The 20,741-nt window shown below is 31.9% G+C and overlaps 1 protein-coding gene across 1 annotated transcript; it reads right to left on the bottom strand.

Moving 5' to 3' along the window:
* Window positions 1–6,380: 6,380 nt before the first annotated feature.
* On the bottom strand, window positions 6,381–9,284 carry LOC120354105 (putative gustatory receptor 28b). The gene is made up of 3 exons (XM_039440364.1): window positions 9,229–9,284; window positions 8,162–8,251; window positions 6,381–6,488 (listed from the first exon to the last, which is right to left on the bottom strand). The coding sequence occupies exons 1-3, from the start codon at window positions 9,280–9,282 to the stop codon at window positions 6,381–6,383; spliced, it is 252 nt and encodes an 83-aa protein (XP_039296298.1). The 5' UTR covers window positions 9,283–9,284.
* Window positions 9,285–20,741: the final 11,457 nt, after the last annotated feature.

Genomic DNA, 20,741 nt, shown 5'->3' with positions numbered 1-20,741 from the left:
TAGTTCTGTGAACAGTAGACCTCGCGCAGTTATAAACCATAGTCTCCTCTTATACTGTCTATCAGAGTAAAATTCTTTCCTGTCCTGTCCTGTCCTGTCGGCAAGATATTGGTGTATAAGCGACTAATGGGTGTTTTGGTTGTTGTATCGACAATGCTAATAATTTGATGTAAGCAGCAAACTATGCTAGTTCCATCAAAAGCTTACCGAGTTGAAAGCAGAGAAAAGTCGGGAGTGAATAGTATGCTACTTCGAGTTATCAATTACATGCCACACTGCATGCAATTAATAGTCCACACAAAAGCTGTTTTTTCACTAAGTTACATTGATATATTGAATTGCATGCGTCATTGCATGCAATTTATAATCCACTCGACAGCTGACTTATGATGAATTATTCTATAGTCTGATTTTTACTCTAATATTGGCATTCGAAGGAGACTCCTTTTCCTTTTGTATTATCCTCAAAATTCAAAATTTCAAAAAACCTTATGTATACGTCGAAGCGAAATTCAAAAAAGAACATTTATTCATTCATTCATATATTTATTACATTGTGTACAAATACCAAACATGGGGAAAGGCACAACAGGCTCATGCCCAAAACTGTCCCATTTCCAATTTATACTACTGTATACTGTCCAAATCAAAATGTTGGTTATACCTGTCAAATTTCATGAAAATCTATTGCTGCGTTTCGCCGTAAATGCGGAACATAAATATAAACATAAAGAGAAATGCAAAACCGTCGACTTCAATCTTAGACCTCACTTCGCTCGGTCAAAGATAGAGTCAATCAATGCCAAATCAATGTGGAGCGTCCAACTAAAACGTTAATGAACGCAAATAAACGTTAATGGGAAACATCAACGTTAAACCTCAACATGAAAAATCAATGTGAAATATGAAACAACGATTTACAAGAGCCCCATTCTCTCGCTGAAATTTGGCATATCGACACCGTCCACTCAATCAAGTTACAGGGAGGTTTCAGAGCACTCACCCTCAATTAAACTGATCACGTTCTGATGAAACAATTTATCGACTTTTCCTCGTGAACTTGAGCTGTATCGAAATTCCACGGATACTTCAGATTTGACGGCCGAATTGTTTCGACTGACCTTGGTTACCTACCCGGAAACACCTAACTCGTCCCATTATATATCTATATCGAGCATCAATCTATATAACATCAACATAACAGTGTACGATATACAGAGTGTGCATAGACAGATTGACACGACAGTAACGTCACTCAAATAATTTATTATCTACGTCATTAATTAATTATAAATTATAACGTCACTCAAATAATTTATTATCAAACGTCATTAATTAATTATTAATTATAACGTCACTCAAATAATTTACAAAATATCATTGTTTGGTGTCTTTTTTGAGTGACATTGATAGATAGGATCACATAAAAGACGTTATAGATGGATCAAATAAGACCTATTTGAGCTTCATGATTTTCAGCTATATTGTGAGACTATTATATACACTATATTGTGTGTTACTAGTAGTTCTGTGAACAGTAGACCTCGCGCAGTTTTAATCCACAGCCTCCTCTTATACTGTCCATCAGAGTAAATCCTGTCTGTATGTCGTGTCGGCGAGATATCGGTGTGAAAACGGCTAATGGCTGTTGGGGTTGGTGTATCAAAAATGCTATCATCAGAAGCTAATCTCCTTCAAGACATACTGGTGACAGGACAGCCCGAGTTCAAAGCAGAGAAAGGTCGAGAGACAATACTATGTTATTTTAGTAACAGTGTGCAGTGGGTTATTGCATGCAATCAATAGTAGTTCAATAAGGCATGCAATTAATAGTCCACACAGCAGCTGACTTTTTACCAAGTTACATTGAGATATTGAATTGCATGCGTCATGGCATGCAATTTATAATCCACTCGACAGCTGATTTATGATGAATAATTCTATAGTCTGACTTTACTCTAATATTGGCGTATGAAGGAGGCTCCTTTTCCTTTTATATTATGCTTCAAATGCGAAATTTCCAAAAACCTTATATAATATATACGTCGACGCGAAATTCAAAAAGGAACATACTTGTCAAATCTCATGGAAATCTATTGCCGCGTTTCGCTGTAAATGCAGAGCATAAATATAAACATATAACATTTAAACATAAAAACAAAAAAACATATAAACATAAAGAGAAATACAAAACCGTCGACTTGAATCTTAGACCTCACTTCGCTCGGTCAATAAAGTCAGTAGAAATGATAGAACGGCAGAGTTGCCAATTCTCTTTTTCCACCGCCTTCTTTAGTAGATAGCTGTGATTCAATTAGTCCCAATATCAGATAAGATATTAATTGTTGATTCTTTGTTAATAATAATCAATTATATCTCAAAAATATATCTTTTCATCATCTGATTATGAATTTTTATAATAACTGAGATTGAATATTTTGGTACTTGATTATATTTCTTCATAGCCTACAAACGATTTGACAACGTTGCGAAGCTAGAAAAGAGTAGATCTATCTGCTTTGTCTAAAAACAGACAATGATAACAGACCAATTTTCATTAGGTGCTAAATTATAACGAGAATCTCATTATTGTAAAACCATCACTCTATTTATAAAGTAGAACCTCTTCGACCTTCTGGATGATTGGCAATTGATATTTTAATTGCAGCAATAAACGTCTTAGGCTCAACTCAGACTTACGCGACTCAGGTCGAGAAGAGACTCGACTCTAGTCAAGAGCATGTTGTGTTTTCAGATGGTGACGTCGCGGAGACTAGAATCGACTGGTCTGAGTGTCACCATTTGGAAACACATGCTCTCGACTAGAGTCGAGTCTTCTCGACCTGAGTCGCATAAGTCTGAGTTGAGCCTAAATGAACATCATAGAAGAAATAATAGATATTGTAAACGGCTGTTTAATTTTGAAAGCTTCACAGCTCAGAGAGAGAGAGAGTGATGTGGAAGCTGATTCTACTATACGAAACTTTTGAAAATTCAACAGTGGTTGACAATATCTCATTTATTTTATCCATTATTTATGAAGGAGTAGGCCTACCTCAAAATCAGTTGAAACCCGTTATAATATCATATTTAGGCTTGGTGGGGCCTTCCTATAAAGAACTCTTCTCCAACAAAAACCCATACGAATTAACTATTTAGTAGTTGGAATACAACTATATTGATAAATATCTTACTTGTTAAAGTGGATAACTCCGCAGATTTGGAAAAGTTCTGAAGATTTTGATTGTAAATGATATTAACAAGATAAGATACTTTTATGAGGAGCTAGGATGATAAACTACAGGAAATCCGATGAGTATTGACATTTTATCAACTAAAAAATATTTTGTTTAACCTTGTGGAATACCATGACTGTATTTACAGGCTTCCTTCTACCCAGGAACACTTTGTGGATTCTGATATGAAGTACCTTTGAATAGCTGCAGTTCTAATTCGAGAACTACAATTCGATAAACCCAACATAGCTCATATTTATTTATAGAGGGATCAAGTATTCGTAAAATGATAGAGAGAATAAAATCCCATTCAACTCTGAGGTGAGTTGAGTCTGAATTTTGTACATGTGATATTTTTAAGGTTATCATTTATTATTGATATATCAATTTCATTGAAATTCTGGCACTATAGATTTTGAAAATTAAGATAGGCCTACGAGCCTATCATTGGGAAGAGTCATAATGACAACAATTTTGATTCACACCCACATTTTTATTCTTACGTAAAATTTCAAACAAATTATAACCTTCAAATCATGTAATCAAAATCTTCATTCTTTGAGATAAATGCAAGAAAGGGAAAGATATCAGTGATAAACTCTTAACAATTTCAGTTTCAATATAATCTCATATGAATTATACTCGCAATCAATTTCTGCCTTTTTGAATACTCGTATTAATCTTGCAAATTTTCAACTCTGCAATCAGTTGATGGAGAAATGAGTTAACTGCAACTCAATAAAATGGTCAAAGTCACAACTTTTTGTATTTCAATCAACAATCATTCTATATTTCATGGATTCCGAATTAATTAAAGAAATTACTTTAACGAATTAATTAATGAATTAACTCAATCATTTTTGGAGGGAAATTAATCCAAAATTTGAAAATCATCCACACCCACATTTCCAACGAATTTCTATCATAATACGAATTGGAAAAGTCGTTCTATCGAACGAAAATTCATTAATACTAAAAATAATTTTGGTGAATTTCGTAGACGAGGAGACTAGACTAGACAAGCACGCTGGCTCAGTCATTATAGCCCGGGAACCTAGCGAAGGAATGTACGTACATAGCTGAGATGGTTCATGGGTTTTCACTTTTCTTTGATAATTCTAATAGAATATTGTCGAGTTTTGGGTGAGTTTAGGATGGGTTTGTGTTGAAATTGTGTGATTTTGGAGGGAATAATTGTTGTGGAGTGATATTGTAATAGGATATAGTAGTTGAGAAAGGGCCAGTCCAATAAAAGGGTATGTATGCAGAGAGGAGTGAGTGAGTGAGTGAGTGACTTACCTCGTATGATGCTAGGCCTAAGCCTTCTATCATAACCACAATAACATTCACATCACTCGATAGCTGTTCGGTTGTAGAGTCTCAGTCACACACTCACAGCACAGATTTATTCCAGTTTTAGTGATGAACAATAACCGAGGGCAACATAGTCGCGCAATTTTGTGGCGAAAAATTGGTCTCCTCCACCTCCTGACAAGACAAGGCCCCGCGACTGCTTCGCTAGACGCCCGCCAGGCGGCGCTAGTGTCGCGTCGCACCGGGGAAAGCTGGCGCGTGTGCGCATGCGTGAACCGAATAGTTGCGGTTGTTGCCGGCAGGCGGCGCTAGCCTACAAGGGATGGTCGTCGGGTGGCGGGTACGTTTGAAAATGGGGTGGAAACTTCAAATATTGTCAGAGTTATTTGATATTTTTCCATTTACCAGAGGTGTCCTCAGGTGGAGAGGGGAGGGGGGGTTGAAGACGCAGACTTTATTTAATATAGCTTAATAAATTCTTAATCATTTGATGAAACCTTCTTTAAGGTACATAATGTAAAAGACTTGAGAAAAAGAGTATTATTTATTTGACAGGTATAGGTACCGTACTTCATCATTAAAATTCTTAGTGAAGGTTTCAAGGTTTCATCATTGAAATCATCAAAAATGATTGAAATGGTTTGACTTCATCATTGAAGTTCTTAGAGAAGGTTTCCACAACAATTCTGTGTGGAGATCCCAGAAACTATTCCTGGGGGAGATCCAACAAAAAAAGGTCAGCATCAATAATCAATAGCATTTGAAATTGAAATAACGTCTGGATACCTTTTTTGCTGCGAGGGTGCCTTATTTATGGGGGGGCTGCTAAACTTGGGATATTTAAGGGGGTAAGCCGTTTGAGATGGAGATTTTTGAGGAGGGGAGTACCCCTGTATCTACAACTTTACAACTTCTTTTCCACAGTATTAGTATTTATTATTATAGTATTATTTTCATATAACTGTGTAGCCGAAAATTTTGGAAATCGATAGGTATACATTTTCTAGCAGTAGAGAGAATTTAGGAATTTAATACACAATAAAATAATCTTGGATACGATAGATCTGCATAAATATATAGAAGTAAGAGGTCCTTGGGAAATTGTCTACTGTCACTAGGTCCTTGGAAAATATTTTCTACTGTTGCTAGGTCCTTGGGAAATACTGTCTACTATAGCTAGGTCCTAGGTACTAGGGCCTATGCCTACTGTAGCTGATAAGTTGTAGAATACAGTAAAATAGCTACATTCAGCACATGGTATTTATTCTATTACAATGCTAGAAACACTCTATCATTATAAGTTTATTATTGAATTATTGTTTTTTATTTGTGATTTTCGTTCTATTTATAAACTATTGTTTTTTTTTCAACGATTCCCCATACTCAAGAGTCACTAGGAAAACAACAAAATCTAAAAAAGTGAAATGAAGAAAACCAAATCAAATTTCAAAATCCCATAGTTTAAAATAGATCCATACAAATGAATGATTCTATTATTCTTCAATGTTGTTTTCCATCACGAACTGCTTATTATTGAATCACTTTTTGCTATTAAAAAGAACGACTAGCAGTCAGAAATGTTTTAAATAAATGAATTAATCACTCACTATGACAACCGAACACAGTAGTTTGTCACAGTGAGTGAATGAGTGATTAATTCATTTAATGTAAAAAATTCTGACTGTTGGTCGTTCATTTTAAAAGCAAAAAGTGATTCTATTTTTTAAGAACAAAATTATCGAGAAACTCACCTTCTGAAATTTGAGAAGATCCAAGTTTCCTGAGCCACAGATTGAATCCCGTAGTATTCCTTGATAGAGTCCTTAGTCCTTAATTGAGTCCTTCAACTATTGATGTGTTTGGTGATTCAGTAGAGTTTGATTTGCTTCCCATCAACTGATAGAGAATGATGAGATACGTACAGACAACTCCTGTAACCTGAAACAGAAAATATCCAAAATGTTTATTTTATCAAAAAATTGTACAGTAGAAAATACAGTTGCATTATATTGGCCTACATTTCGATAAAAAACTGTGCTCTTGGTTACTTTCAGTCTTTCACCTAGCTAAATATTGGGAAAACAGAAAAAAACTTATTGTAATGGAAGAGATATCTATATAAATAAAAATCGAGCCTCAAATTTTGACATTCAATAACTTTTTCACTTTTTGTATAGTTGAGAAGTTGATATTGTGGTAATTATTCATATTGAATGAAAAAGACGAAGAAATTGTCAAAACCCAAAGATTTATTGATACTTAGAAAGACCGGTTTCGGTTATTACACCATTGTCAATCTCTGATAAAAGAGGTGGTAATTATTCATATTGATAATAAGCGAATTTGATAGGTCAGTTCATATTGATAATAACTGTAATTATTCATAATAACCGAAACCGGTCTTTCTAAGTATCAATAAATCTGTGGTTTTTGACAATTTCTTAGTCGTTTTCATTCAAAATAACTTTTTCATGTGTGCACCGAGTTTGATGATTTTTTAGTTGCGTTTGTTATGTTCAGGACCAGGTTTATGGCCTATCAAATTTATAATTCGACTTCAGGACTCTTTCCAACGGTCCTTCAAAGTTTACATGTAATCCTTAAAGAAGAATATTTGTGAACTGGCCACACACAGAAATAAAAATCAGCTGTTATAATATTTGTGTCATCCAACAGCCATCGGTAGATAGTAGACAAGAGTGTGTACTAGTGTACTGCTCTATAACCGACCATGTATCCTATTATATTAAGCGAGCAATTTCTGTACCGTATGTCTGTTTATATTTTTATATCTGGTTATTCTTGTGCAACGGATCTCGAAAACGGCTCTATCGATTTTCACGAAATTTGGAACATAGTAGGTTTATGATTTAAAAATTCGATTGCACTAGGTCTCATCCTTGGGAAAACTCGCTGAACGACATTAAAAGGATAATTAATCCTTGGCTGAAACAGCTGAGACCTTCGTCGTCTGTGAATAGTGAAAAGTGAACGAGTGATTCTGTGGAAAATCAAATTATCGCATCCCCGAAATTCATAAGCTGACGTTATAGCCAGCTGTAAAATATAAACACGATCATTTTAGAGAATTGTGTTCTGTTTATCAATTAATAAAAATAACGAACGAAGCTCGGTGCCCCGATATTTGTATTTTAAACGCCCTGACTAAAAACAAAATGACTGTACTGTGTGTAACCATCCAGCACTGCGGCCTCATACTTACATGCTCTAAAGCCATTGCTTTGTTTCGAATTATTGTGCTGACTTCGGTGCTCAGAAAAAATTTATTTTTATTAAATTATTTATTTTGCATTTGGAAATTTTCTATATAAATAAAATGCAGCATCGCACCTCCTCAGGTGTGCATCCAGCTAAAGTTTGTCATGAGATGCATTAAACTATTTGGCGGTACGAGGTTCGCCGGGCCAGCTAGTGAAAAATAGATATTGAGTGATCAATTATAAGCTAGTGGGAAATAATCATTGAGCTAGGAAAAAATTGATGCAGTAGATTTTGTAGAGAAAACCTAGTTATGAATATAAAATAAGCTTCTCATCTTATTGGTATTGGTGTTGAGAAAAGTTTTATCAAACATTTTAAGTTTTACTTACCGTAGTAATGAGGGTGTAATCAATGTCGAACAATCCATAAACACTGAATCGGAATTTTTCATGCAAAAGCTCAAGTGAAAAATGTCGTAGCTGGAAAAAAAGGATTGGAAATTATTCAGATTTTTATGAAAATTCGTTGCACTAGCAATAGATTATTTTGTTCCAGAATCACTAAGATGTCCTAAAAAAATCTCTACTGTAATTTTACTAACGATTGTAATTTACTTATTTATTTCATTGCCAATCACAAATCATTACTATAATATATTATTATAATATCTGAAAAATTCGTATATTTCCATTTTTTGTTTTTATTGAGCTACTGATTCGACGTCTATTTTGTTTAGAATTCTAAGTTGAATTGAAAAAGGTTAAGCTCAAAAGAAATACTTTCTCCCAATAACTTATTCTCAATGTTATTCTAAATTGAATTTGTAATTTCAATAATTTACGTGAAGAACCAATTGAGAAGTGAAGTTTCTATTCTAAAATGATCGTTTTTATAAGTCCCTTGTTGTAGTGTTGGAACTAGCCTATCCAGATTTGAGAAAATATAGAGATTTAAATATTTGCTATTATCAATAGTAATTATTGAAAAAAAGTTATTTCTTATCAAGTATATTAAAATGTTTGGTTCTCACTCATAATAAATTTCAATTTGTAAAATAATTCAAATCTACAGTAGCTTCAGAGAGCTTTAGAGATCTATGAAATATCTACATGTTCTGAAGGTGTGTGCATACAGAGAGCGGTCGGGCGTTCGGAGCTCCAGAGGTCAAGGAGAATACAATCCACTCTGACCGCTGATTGCTACCTGTGTGCACACACCCTAAGTCGTTTCTACTTTTCTAAAATTTATAATAAATATAAGCTTCTGGGAAACATATTTCTCAACATGCAACGCATAAAATAATATTGTATAGTAGTACATGGGAACAATAGACAGATGTGGCCAATGAAAGTTGTTATATTTTACTATGATTGAACTTGATAATATAGGTGATAGTTTATTACTACTTATTAATCTTTTATTTATTTTATTTTAGTACTATGTACAATTTTCTTACCTCATTTGCTATATTTGATATGTCTCCATATTTCAACAGTCTATGAACAACCATTGCAGTTCTGTTTGCCTACATGGAATAAAGAGTAATAAATATTAATAAAAGTTTCAGAATATTTTATTCAATGTTTGAAAATAGATCATATAAAATACAGTATGAATTTTTCTATTGAGAGAGATGGTTACAAGTAGTCCTATCTCAGAGTTATATTAAAATGTAAATATTCTAATAAAATGTGTAAAAATAATAAAATTTGAAATACAATATAGCCTAAATTCAACAAATTTTTAATTCAACCCAGGAATTTAATTGACAGACTCAATTAAATTAGAGTCTATAGAGTCAAACAAAAAATAAAATTAGTTGAGTAGAACATGTTTGAAATTATAAAAAGTTTATTTTTCAAAAAGTGTTTGTTGTTACACAATCATCAATCTGTATTCAACTACAAATTAGTTGAATATGGAACATACCGGTACAGAGTGGGTGAAAAGTCCGAGAACGGCTTAATATCTCATACACAAAGGTAATTTGACGGTGGGTGTGATTGGGGATCCTACTCAAATTTAAAATATTACTTTACTATGACTTAAAATTTCTTAAAATTTTGTATCGAAATCATCTATTGCATGACCACCTTCCTATTTAAAAAAAATAAATTTGCATTCAATATGGCGGACCAGATTTTTAAAGTCATAGTAAAGTAGTATTTTCAAATTGAGTAGGATTTGCAATAGATGATTTCGAAACAAAATTTTAAGTCATAGTAAAGTAGTATTTTAAATTTGAGTAGGATCCCCAATCACGCCCACCTTCAAATTACCTTTGTGTATGAGATATTAAGTCGTTCTCGGACTTTTCACCCACTCTGTATATTAGTTATTGAACTATCAATAAAATGTATAAATTCGACTTTAGTATTGACTGATGATAGTGAAACCAACAAAAACTCTAGTTTGTTGATATTTATCAAGATGTGGTACCTTCATTATATCTCTTCATTTAATATAAATATATAAATGAATGAATGAATGAATGAATTTATTTGCCAAAAACAAAATACAAAAAAGCTTTACAAAAAAATAAATATAAGTATATGCTACTGCACTTAAACCAAGATACATACATTTATTTAATTAGATATAATAACGAAATGATATCCTTTATATTATAAATAATAGTTATAAAAAGAAGATTCAATTTATGTTCACATGCATAAGTACCTACAGTAGGTGAGGCAAAAACACCGGCAAAAGGAAGATTCCTTGTGCGCCAGTGTCAGTCGTAAATCAGCTTAATCAGGGATGTAATATATAAACTTGAATTAAGCGTATGAAGTGTTAGAAAATATAATTTATAATATGAAGTTGATTATTGTATAAAAGTCAACGATTGGAAATAATTCAAGTTCAGCCATGCCTCTATGGCTCTTTTTCTGTGTTTATTATTTCTCAAATTATTAAGTGGAAATTCACTTTCTAGTATATTTATGAATTTACTGATACCCATAGTATCATACTATCATAGAACACAATACTATAATTGAAAACCAGTTGACTCTATTATCAATTATTACACTTTATTAATCAAATTACAGGACTGCAGTTTCGTGTTCAACCAAACACATCTTCAGCTTTAGTTCCAACACGAAACTAAACTGAAATGGAATTGACAATATAATCGGAGTTTTCTCAGTTATTAAGAGTTGCCACAATATCAATTTATGTATTCAACAAATTCTATCACAATTTCAATGTCACTCAACTTCAGTTTCAAATCAAAGCTGCAGTTCTATAAATGTAAGTTGAGTAATGAAGTAAACCAGACAAAATAGAATCAGTGATGCAATAATTTTTTAATTATGGAGAACTTCCACAATATCTATATTCATTCAACAAATTTTACCTCAATATTAATTCACTACAATACAATGAGAAAGAATTGAAAATTATTTAAGACTTACCTCCTTTTGAGTAGCACAATGCGATGATATGAGTCTTATCAGACTGATTCCTTTCAATATGCACCAGGCTAAAGGATAGATGATTTCCAACTTCTCTGTTGATGTTCTCAGAACAATAATCAGCAGATAAAGATGAACAATAATGGACAATATGTTCATTGCCAGATAGCACGAAAGATAGAAATTCAAGCTGGAATTATACAAGATTGAAAACATTACACAGTAATTCCGTGCTCTCTTCAAAGTTTTTATCAAGGTTTTAGGAGGGAAATTGAGAGGGGTTTTCAATATTTTTACAGGTTTGAAGTCTTCGCTCGTATACACTGAGCCTACATTCAGTAAGATGCTGTTCAGGGTATGAAATTTGTTTTTTTCATCATGGATTAAACTTATTGTGAGGAATAGAATGAAACGATTGTAGGCTAGAACCAGAGTTAGATACATCCAGAAGAGGAGGCTGAAGTCGTCGTTACCAAGTATAACAAAGTCTGCAATGAAATCAACCGTTAAAAACGTGAATAAAACATACAGGGATACAAATAACTTTTGGAACGGTTTTTCCTTGGCCAAGTAATCCATGTAGTCTGGGGTGAATCCGATTTCCCGCAAAGTATCGTCGACCGCATGGTAGTTATCCGAATTAATTATTACCAGCTTCCAGTAGAACATCAAGTTAAGGAATCTTGATAAGAAAACTATGGTTTCAAAAATGATATTTAGCTGGCCAACAATGTTTTTGGGGAGTTTGTTGTTAAAATCGAATAGCCCCGAGGTGATTGATAAATATATGAAGAAGGAAATTGTGAAGAAAATTAGTAGAATCGAGTAGGATAATAGTTTGAAGTTTGGGACGAGTTTTTTGTCCTTGTTCAAATCAAAGGGTATTACCCCACTCAACTGGTGCATGAGCATTATCTTTTTCAGGACAGAAGTTTTATTACCATCATTGGCCATATCTGAATATATGTATTTTTATCCAGCAGTTTGTAGTCGATTTATCTGAAAAGTAATAGAAACGTATAAATAGCACCCTGAAAGCCAAACTAATCAACATTAATTAACTGATTACTTTAGTCCAACCAAATAGAGAATTATTTAGAATATAATCATTCTAATATAATTAACAAAACTATAGTTATGGAATAGAATATGAAGTACATATATATAGTTAGAATAATTGAAATAATTATCATCTAAATCTAATTAAACAAAAATACTACCGTAATCTATTATACTACTTTAATTCAATACTATGAATGAATGAATGAATGAATAATTGCTTTTATTTCAACATTGTTTCCTAAATAATATTATACAAGAACATAATTTTAGTTATAACAAGCATTAAACCCTTGGTCAACGACCGTCAGGGTGAGGTTTGACATGAGTAGACTCCATACAGAATTAAACATTCTTGTTTTTCAAATACTTTTCCCTTAGTGTTCATTCAACAGTTCACAACGCACTATCCATTGAACTCTGAAATCAAGTAGTGTCTGTATTTCCATGCACCATTCTGTAATTCAATACTACGTTCATTCAAAAACTTGACTGTAGAGTCCTCAAATTATTTCAAAAACTATTGAAAAAAATATTTGATGCACCATAAGGTTGAAATGATTGAAGTTATTATTTCCATGCTCAAAAATACAATTTCAATTACACACTTTCATCATTAATTATGATAGACATTTGATAGAAAGTGTGAATTTTCGAAAACTGTCCCTCAATAAAGTTGATGATAATTAAAAGTAAGTGATTGAAAGTCGGTGTTACGATCAAAATCAAAGTTTATCACACCTCAAAAAAGGATTTCAATTTTCTGGCATTCTCCTGAACACTGAACTTGAATACACTTAAATTTTAATACCGTAGATGTGAGAATGAATTTATTCTGAGTCTGAATGCATTTTATATAATTTCGGTACGGTATATATTCAATGATTTTATTACAACCAGAAAATACATACAGTAGCCTATACTAGGCCATGTCATTACAATAAAATTTCTAACAGAATTATAATAACTATGCATAAATAAAGGTAATACACAACATGCAGTGCAAGAGTGTAGACTAATGATAGGAAAATATTATCAAAGTAACCTGCACGTAGGGTAGCTTCACCTCAATTGTCAGGATGACCTGGTAAATTCAATTCGACTACATATAATGTATATGAATTGCAAGTCCTTCCATTAATATTATGATTCATTATTCATCTGCATTGCACTGTTCATAATCATAAATTTTCACAAAATAAATAAAAATAAAATTGATGGAATGCACTGCACTTTCTCAAGTTACCTGTCATGCTACGAACAATGAAATATCAATTTGGGAATTTGACACTTCTATACATTTTATATATTATTACTATATACCATGTGTGATAAAAGCAAAGAAGATGAAAGACGTTATTGGAGATCATGAAGTTCATGTATAAGGGATTACCACACAATGCAAAAGAATCCACGTGCATGCATATTAAATAAATTTGACTGAATAAATTACACATATTGCTATCTGTCATTCATAATTTTATCTACATTACTCAGTTATTTATACATAGTTTATTAGGATCATGAATGCAATATGATATGGATCTTTTTTGTAGATTACAGGCAAGCGTAAAGCTAGTTTCATATTCATTCGGTTCGTTTCGTTTTCGGCGAATTCCGATAAGTTAGTGTGAAACGGTGATTCGGTTTGAATTCGGTTCTGAATAGCAACCGCATAGCACCGAACGCCCCCTCGACACGAATAGGTTTTATCATATTCGAATTCGCTGCTAGGGAAAGAGGATAAAACAAAGTCTTTTACACACCCTTGCCTTTTTTGTTTTTATTTTAAGCTGATATCATGATTATCTGTTTCAAAATTTTCTAAGTCAAAATCATATGGTCAATTCATTTTTGTTAGTTCACAGGAACATTTTTTCTCAATGAATAGTTTGCTAAAAAATATGAAGATATAAATTAAAACTCAGTGAGAATTTTTATTTTAAATTTTTTTCCACGAATATTACACGATTTCATCAATGGAGAGAAGAGATGAAGCAGGTTATATACCATGTGTCAAAACAAGAAACAAATTTTCAATTTAAAAAATAATCTCTCTGAACATCCAAAATTAACATAATCAAAAAGAAACTATTCAAATAATTCGCAATTTTCAATTAACTTTAAAATGTTGTTGTTCAAGAAATTACTTCTCAATATATTTTATATTAATAGTTCAAAACTACACATTGTTCTTTCAAGAACAAGTATTGGCACTAAAAGCTTTACCGTAGGCTACCTAAAGCCTAGCCCATTGATCCAATTTTACGAATCGCTTAAACAGTTAACAACTAGTCATGAAGCTATAACATAACTCAAGTTTTATTTCCTTGAATGTTTAAAAGAGTAAGTGAGAGTAAGAGTATATATTAGGCTATAAGAGTAAGAGAAAAGAGCAAGAGAAGTACGAAATTAATGGATATTCAAACTCTCACAGAAAATTCACACTCATCAAAATTGTTAGCATGATACAAAAATGAATTGTTAAATGATTGTAAACTACCGTACTGAATGGAAAATAAGCATTTATCTAGGAAAATAATATTAATGTTCAATGAAATTACTTCAACTGTCTTCATTTTATAAATATTAATAGTAGTTAATGACAAATATTAGCTAGATACTATGAAGATTACACTGTTTTATGACCGTATTTTAAAAAGTTTTTGTATAAAATCCATTATTCCTCATTTCAAATTCTTTGAGAATATTATTCACTCTCAACTTCTGCTTGTTCCACAGCCTGAATTATAGAGAACTGATCTTATCAAGAAAAGAAAAACAAACAGGAAGAATAGTTTGTTTTATTTAAAACTCTTCAAGAAATTAAATTGGATAATAAATTGAAATACGGTATTCCCAATATTTTGAAGCTTATAAGCTGGAAACAACATACCAATTTTTTATATAAATGAAAGTATTATAATATTATGACTAAGTTAGGCTATATAGTTGACCTGGACATTATTGGTTTTTGTTCACATTGGTTTGCAGACGTCACGGAGTGCAAGAGATTTGTAATTAATGCTGGACTCAAAAATCAATGGATTTTATTTTGTATAATTTTAAATCAAGTTATAACCATTATGTAATTTTTTAGTAGGCTAATGATGATTATTTTTATTTTTTCTGTAAGTTGACCACGAATACTGGTTAGAGTGGTCAACTTAGTTCCTACTTTTTTAAATTGTAATTTGCTATGTTTTTTGTGGAAAGGAATCAAAATTTCATTATTTGCTTGACTATAAAAAATCTCCACTGTTGGTTTCCATCACGAACTGCTTTGTCACTTTTTTATAATATAAAAATATTATGACTAGAATATTTAATATTTCTGTATCTATAGGTTTGTTAATCTACAAAACTGTCTAGTTACGGACAAGAATAGTAAGAATTGATGTTTCAGATAATTTTATAAAAACATAAATTTTCCACTTACTGTTGTTATGAGTGTGTAATCAATGTCGAACAATCCATAAATACTGTAACGGAATTTTTCATGCAAAAGTTCAAGTGAGAAATGCTGAAGCTGCAAAAAAGTAAACATGGAGATAATAGGCTACATTATTCTAAATGTTTGATATATTGAATTGTTTTTTGAAAGTTTTAAATAATGCTTGAATAATGAGTGTGTAAAATGATTCAATTTATATTGAAAATTGATTGATAGATTCTAGAACCAGTGACATGTCCTCTAAGATACTACGGTACCTGCTTAATATGAGAGGAATCCAAAGTACAAAGGCAAAACGATGGTAATTGTAGAGAAAAAATAGAATGAAATTCTAATCTGAACTGAAAAAATTATATTTTGTAAAAATAAAAAGAAATCTGGTTTTACCTTTAGTGCATTTGTGACCATAGGTTAGTTGGTTCATTCCCGTTAATTCCCATTCTTGTTTATTTTGTCAGAGTATTTTATTATTAATTTTCATTTAATATCACATATTCTCATACAATACACATTGTTTTGTTTTATTGGCCAGCCCAGGCCTTATTTTAATGCTGATAGAAAAAATATCAAATTACCTTACATATTTACGATGGTAGGCCTACTTACCTTCTACCTTTTATTTATTTATTAAAACCTTTTGGTATTCGACTACATGATTGAACTTAATTCAATTTATTCAGTTTCTGACTGTAGGCCTATATATATATTTTTCTCCATATTATATACCATTTATATCTAACATTTCGACTGTACTCGATATTTAATTCATTATATATAATGATATGGTTTACCTACTGCTGCATAAAATATTCTTACCTCATTTGCTATATTTGATATGTCTCCATATTTCAACAGTCTATGAACAACTATTGCAGTTCTATTTGCCTAGATGGGAGAGAAGAAAAAGTGAATTGGATATTATTTAATTTTTGAAGATAAAATCATGACAATTTCTATCTAAATTTGGGAAAGGAACAGTTTTGGGCTTTAAGCCTGTTGTTCCTTTCCCAATCATTCATATTTGAGAATTATATTGTATCTATCAATGTATGAATAAATAAATATAGAGCAGAAAGTGTATTTTGTATTTAGGAAAATAGACTTGCCTCCTTTTGAGTAGCACAATGAGATGATATGAGTCTTATCAGACTTATTCCTTTCAATATGCACACGGCTACTGGATAGATGATTTCCAATTTTTCGTGAGATGTTCTCAGAACAATGATCAACAAATAAAGGTGAACAATAATGGACAATATATTCATGGCCAGATAGCAGAAAATATAAAAACTAGTGTTACCATTATGTATGGTTGAAAATAAAACACAATAGCTCCGCGCTTTTTTCAATGTTTTTATCAAGGTCTTAGGTGGAAAATTCAGGGGATTTTCGAATATTCTAACAGATTTAAAGTCCTCACTTGTATATACTGACCCAACATTCAGTAAGATGCTGTTCAGGGTATAGAATTTGTTTTGTAAATCAAAGATTAAACTTATTGTGAGAAATAAAATCAAACGATTGTAAGCCAGAACTACAACTAAATACAACCAAAACATGATAGTAAAATCATTGTTACCCAATATAACAAAGTCTGCAATAAAATCAACTATTAAAAACGTGAAAAGAACATATAAAGATATTAACAGATTTTTCAATGGATTTTCTCCGTGCATGTAGTTCAAAGAAAACCCGATTTCTCGAAAATGATCATCAACTGCGTGATAATTATTCACATTACTTATGATCGAGTTCCAGCAAAATAACACGTTGACAAATCTTGATAGAAAAACAACCGTTTCAAAAATTATACTAAGTTGGGAAACTATGTTTTTGGGCAGTTTGTTTTCGAAATCTAGTAGACCTGAATATAAATAGAGATATATGAAGTATGAATTAGTAAAACAAACTAATAATATAGAGTAGGCAACTAATTTTAAATTAAGTCTGAGCTGTTTATCTTCGGTTAAATCAAAGGGAAATGCTCCACAAAGCTGGTGTAAACGTAGGACTTTTCTAATATCAGGATCGGCCATGTTTTTAAAACAAACTACAGGCTATATTTTTGTCAAATATGAGTTGATTCATCTGACAAAATAATGGAAACTTTTAATTAAAAGTGTGGGATGGAAATAGTACAAGGAGTATCCTTAGTTTTTCTCTCCCAATCAGTGCTACTTAGTAAAAATTATAAATTAGAACGTTAATTTAATTATTTATTTACATCAATTTTGGGACCATACTCAAGAACTGAAGTTGAGAGTGAACGCCCAAATTAAATATTCATTCTATTCATTTATGCAGTAAGTACATTATCAAAATGATAGGGAGAGGTAAAATAAGGTAACCTTGTGCTATTCCTCTCCCAAATTTAGATAACACATAGTCCGAAATAGGTTAAGTCTTGTAGTTCTTCAATTCACAAAATTCCCAGTCCTCAAATATTTTCACAAAGTAAATTTTCAAATTTAGATGCTTCAAAACTGAAAAGCACTAGCAATTAAAGAACTAATTATTTCAAACCAAGCAAATATAAAATATTTTGCACAAAATAAATCACAGTAACTGATTAATTCACTTCAAACTAATATACAGAGCGGCCCATATACATCACTACACATCATAAAGTTTATATATTGATAGTTTATGGATAGTTTAGTTTCTCATTGGATTTGACTTCATGATCAATCGGTTAAATTCACAAAAGGTACCGGTAGGTAATAAAATAATCTGATATTTTCAAATTAATACAGTATCACATTCAAATTTACAACAGTAGTGTCGGGTTTCCAGGACTCTTATTAAATCTAAATGGCCATTAAATCTGCCGGGCATAAGTGTTGACAATAGGAGGTCAACAATAATTATTGAAATTTACAACAATGAACGTTTATACTCTGTATAACCTTTCAGGCGTTCTCTCAAACACTAACAGGATAGGTACTAAAAAATGAATTTATTCTATCTGATGAGAATTGAATTCTGATAGAAAGTGATAATGGATTGATACTGATTACATGCATATATTAATACTTTCCTATAATCCATCAATATGATTAATGTCATATATTATAGTCATAGGCATGTGAACGTGATGTGTGGAGGGCTCTTGTGCGAGAGGCTAAAGCTCACATCGAGCTGTAATGCCAAAAGAAGAAGAAGAATAAGAAGAAGAAGAAAAGAAAAAGAAGAAGAAACAGGAGGAGGAGAAGAAGAAGAGAAGAAGAAGAAGAAGAAGAAGAAGAAGAAGAAGAAGAAGAAGAAGAAGAAGAAGAAGAAGAAACAGGAGGAGGAGAAGAAGAAGAAGAAGAAAAAAAAGAAAAAACAGGAGAAGAAGAAGAAGAAGAAGAAAAAGAATTATGTCCTATTTGGTGTGGGGGTAACTACATTCACATACGTGAATTGATGAAAATAGAGGTCTTGTGGTAATCTGACAGATATTCAATTCAATAATAAATCTTCTTCTTCTTCGTCACTTCAAAGATTGGGTCTAGTAAATAACCTGTTCGTTACCCATCTTTTCCTCGGCCTTCCTATATCTCTTATACTTTTCATATCATATACAGTTCAATAATTATTTTCTTAGTCTATATTATGTAAATTCATCTATAATTTTGCTGTATTGTAAGCTATTGTATATAAGTGTATAAGCCAGTATATATTGTAATCTACATAAATAAAGTACTCAATCAATCAATCTCTTTTCCCAGTAGGTGTAAATATGTTTCGCTTCTAAATGGACTCTTCCTGCAGGCATCCTAAATTCAATCAGAATTGATTTTATAAAGTGGAAGAACATAACCTACTTTCTGGACCATAAAAAATATGACCCAGAATAATATGTCATATCTATTATAATAGTGTTTACAAGTTTGTTTTCTTCAATAACTCAATATTATTTGTTACAAGAGGTAATTGAGTGGAATATTCCTAATCAATTTATTAATTCAAGCCTTATAAATTCAAAATTTATAGTTTTCATGTTTATTTTGGACTAGAATTTTGTGAAAATTGTACACGTGAAATTGTAAACTCATCTTGGACTGTGTCACCTACAAATTTGGAAGAAAAATAGCACAAGGACTACCTTATTATTTTATCTACCAATGTTATTACTTTAGTCTCATTTGTATTGCAAATAAATGCAAATAAATTGCAAATCATACCGTATATTATTCCTCAATAATATATTAAATTGCTACAAGTTCCTGCCATTAATATGTTCTATCATTCATCATTGACCTGTATTATATTATTCATGAATCCTCCAACACACAGAATAAAAATTGATGGGTTAAATCAGGCTCAAGTTACCTACTCGCTAAACTAAATGTGTTAGCACCCCTACTATAGTATAGCATATAACAGCAGTCTGCAGTCCTATTATAATAATACACTACATGTAAACTGAGTGATGAACGTTATTTGAGATCAGGCCTTCATAAAATAGATTACACATGAATGAAAAAATGTAATGCACTACAATGTGGTGAAATGTCAGCGAGACATGACACGTGTCGGAGCTTATAATATGTCAAACAGTTAAAGTTGATACATTTCACGCGCATGTAATATCATTATCAAATTGGATATTAAATATTCAGGGAAATTGATTCACTATACCTTCGGTATTGATTGTTGAGAGACCGTGGTAGACTATCAATGCTCATATAACATATAAAGTTATGAAGGCAATAATGAGATTGGAGTTTCTGGTGCCCTCAAAATATACGTATATTTTCTCATTCTTATTTCTATTTGCTCCATTTATTTATTTCTATTTGCTCCATTCTCATTTATTTTATTTGCTCCATTTTTTCCAATCTTTTCATCAATCTCATTCAATTAATAGTTTGGCCGTGGTGCTGCCGGTCTAGAATAGCAGGCCTAGCGTCCCAACAACCCAAGGTGCTAGAGTGGTAGAACCCTACCGAAAATCCCGGTTCCTTTATATCCATAATCCTCCATATTCCACATCCTTACCCCTCACCAAGCCTTAATATCCTCCCACATGTACCTTTCGAATTTCCTCTTCCC

Source organism: Nilaparvata lugens, chromosome 13 (genome assembly GCF_014356525.2).
Source record: "Nilaparvata lugens isolate BPH chromosome 13, ASM1435652v1, whole genome shotgun sequence".
Lineage (NCBI taxonomy): Eukaryota > Metazoa > Arthropoda > Insecta > Hemiptera > Delphacidae > Nilaparvata > Nilaparvata lugens.
Note: the sequence above shows the minus strand (reverse complement) of the source record. Positions and strands in the feature narration are given on the sequence as shown.

Coding starts and splice junctions, on each gene's coding strand:
- LOC120354105 (XM_039440364.1), bottom strand. CDS start 9,282: ATGGTTGTTCATAGACTGTTGAAATATGGAGACATATCAAATATAGCA. Junction 8,252..9,228: donor TATCAAATATAGCAAATGAG/GTAAGAAAATTG, acceptor CTTTTTTTCCAG/CTACGACATTTTTCACTTGA. Junction 6,489..8,161: donor ATTACACCCTCATTACTACG/GTAAGTAAAACT, acceptor TTTCTGTTTCAG/GTTACAGGAGTTGTCTGTAC.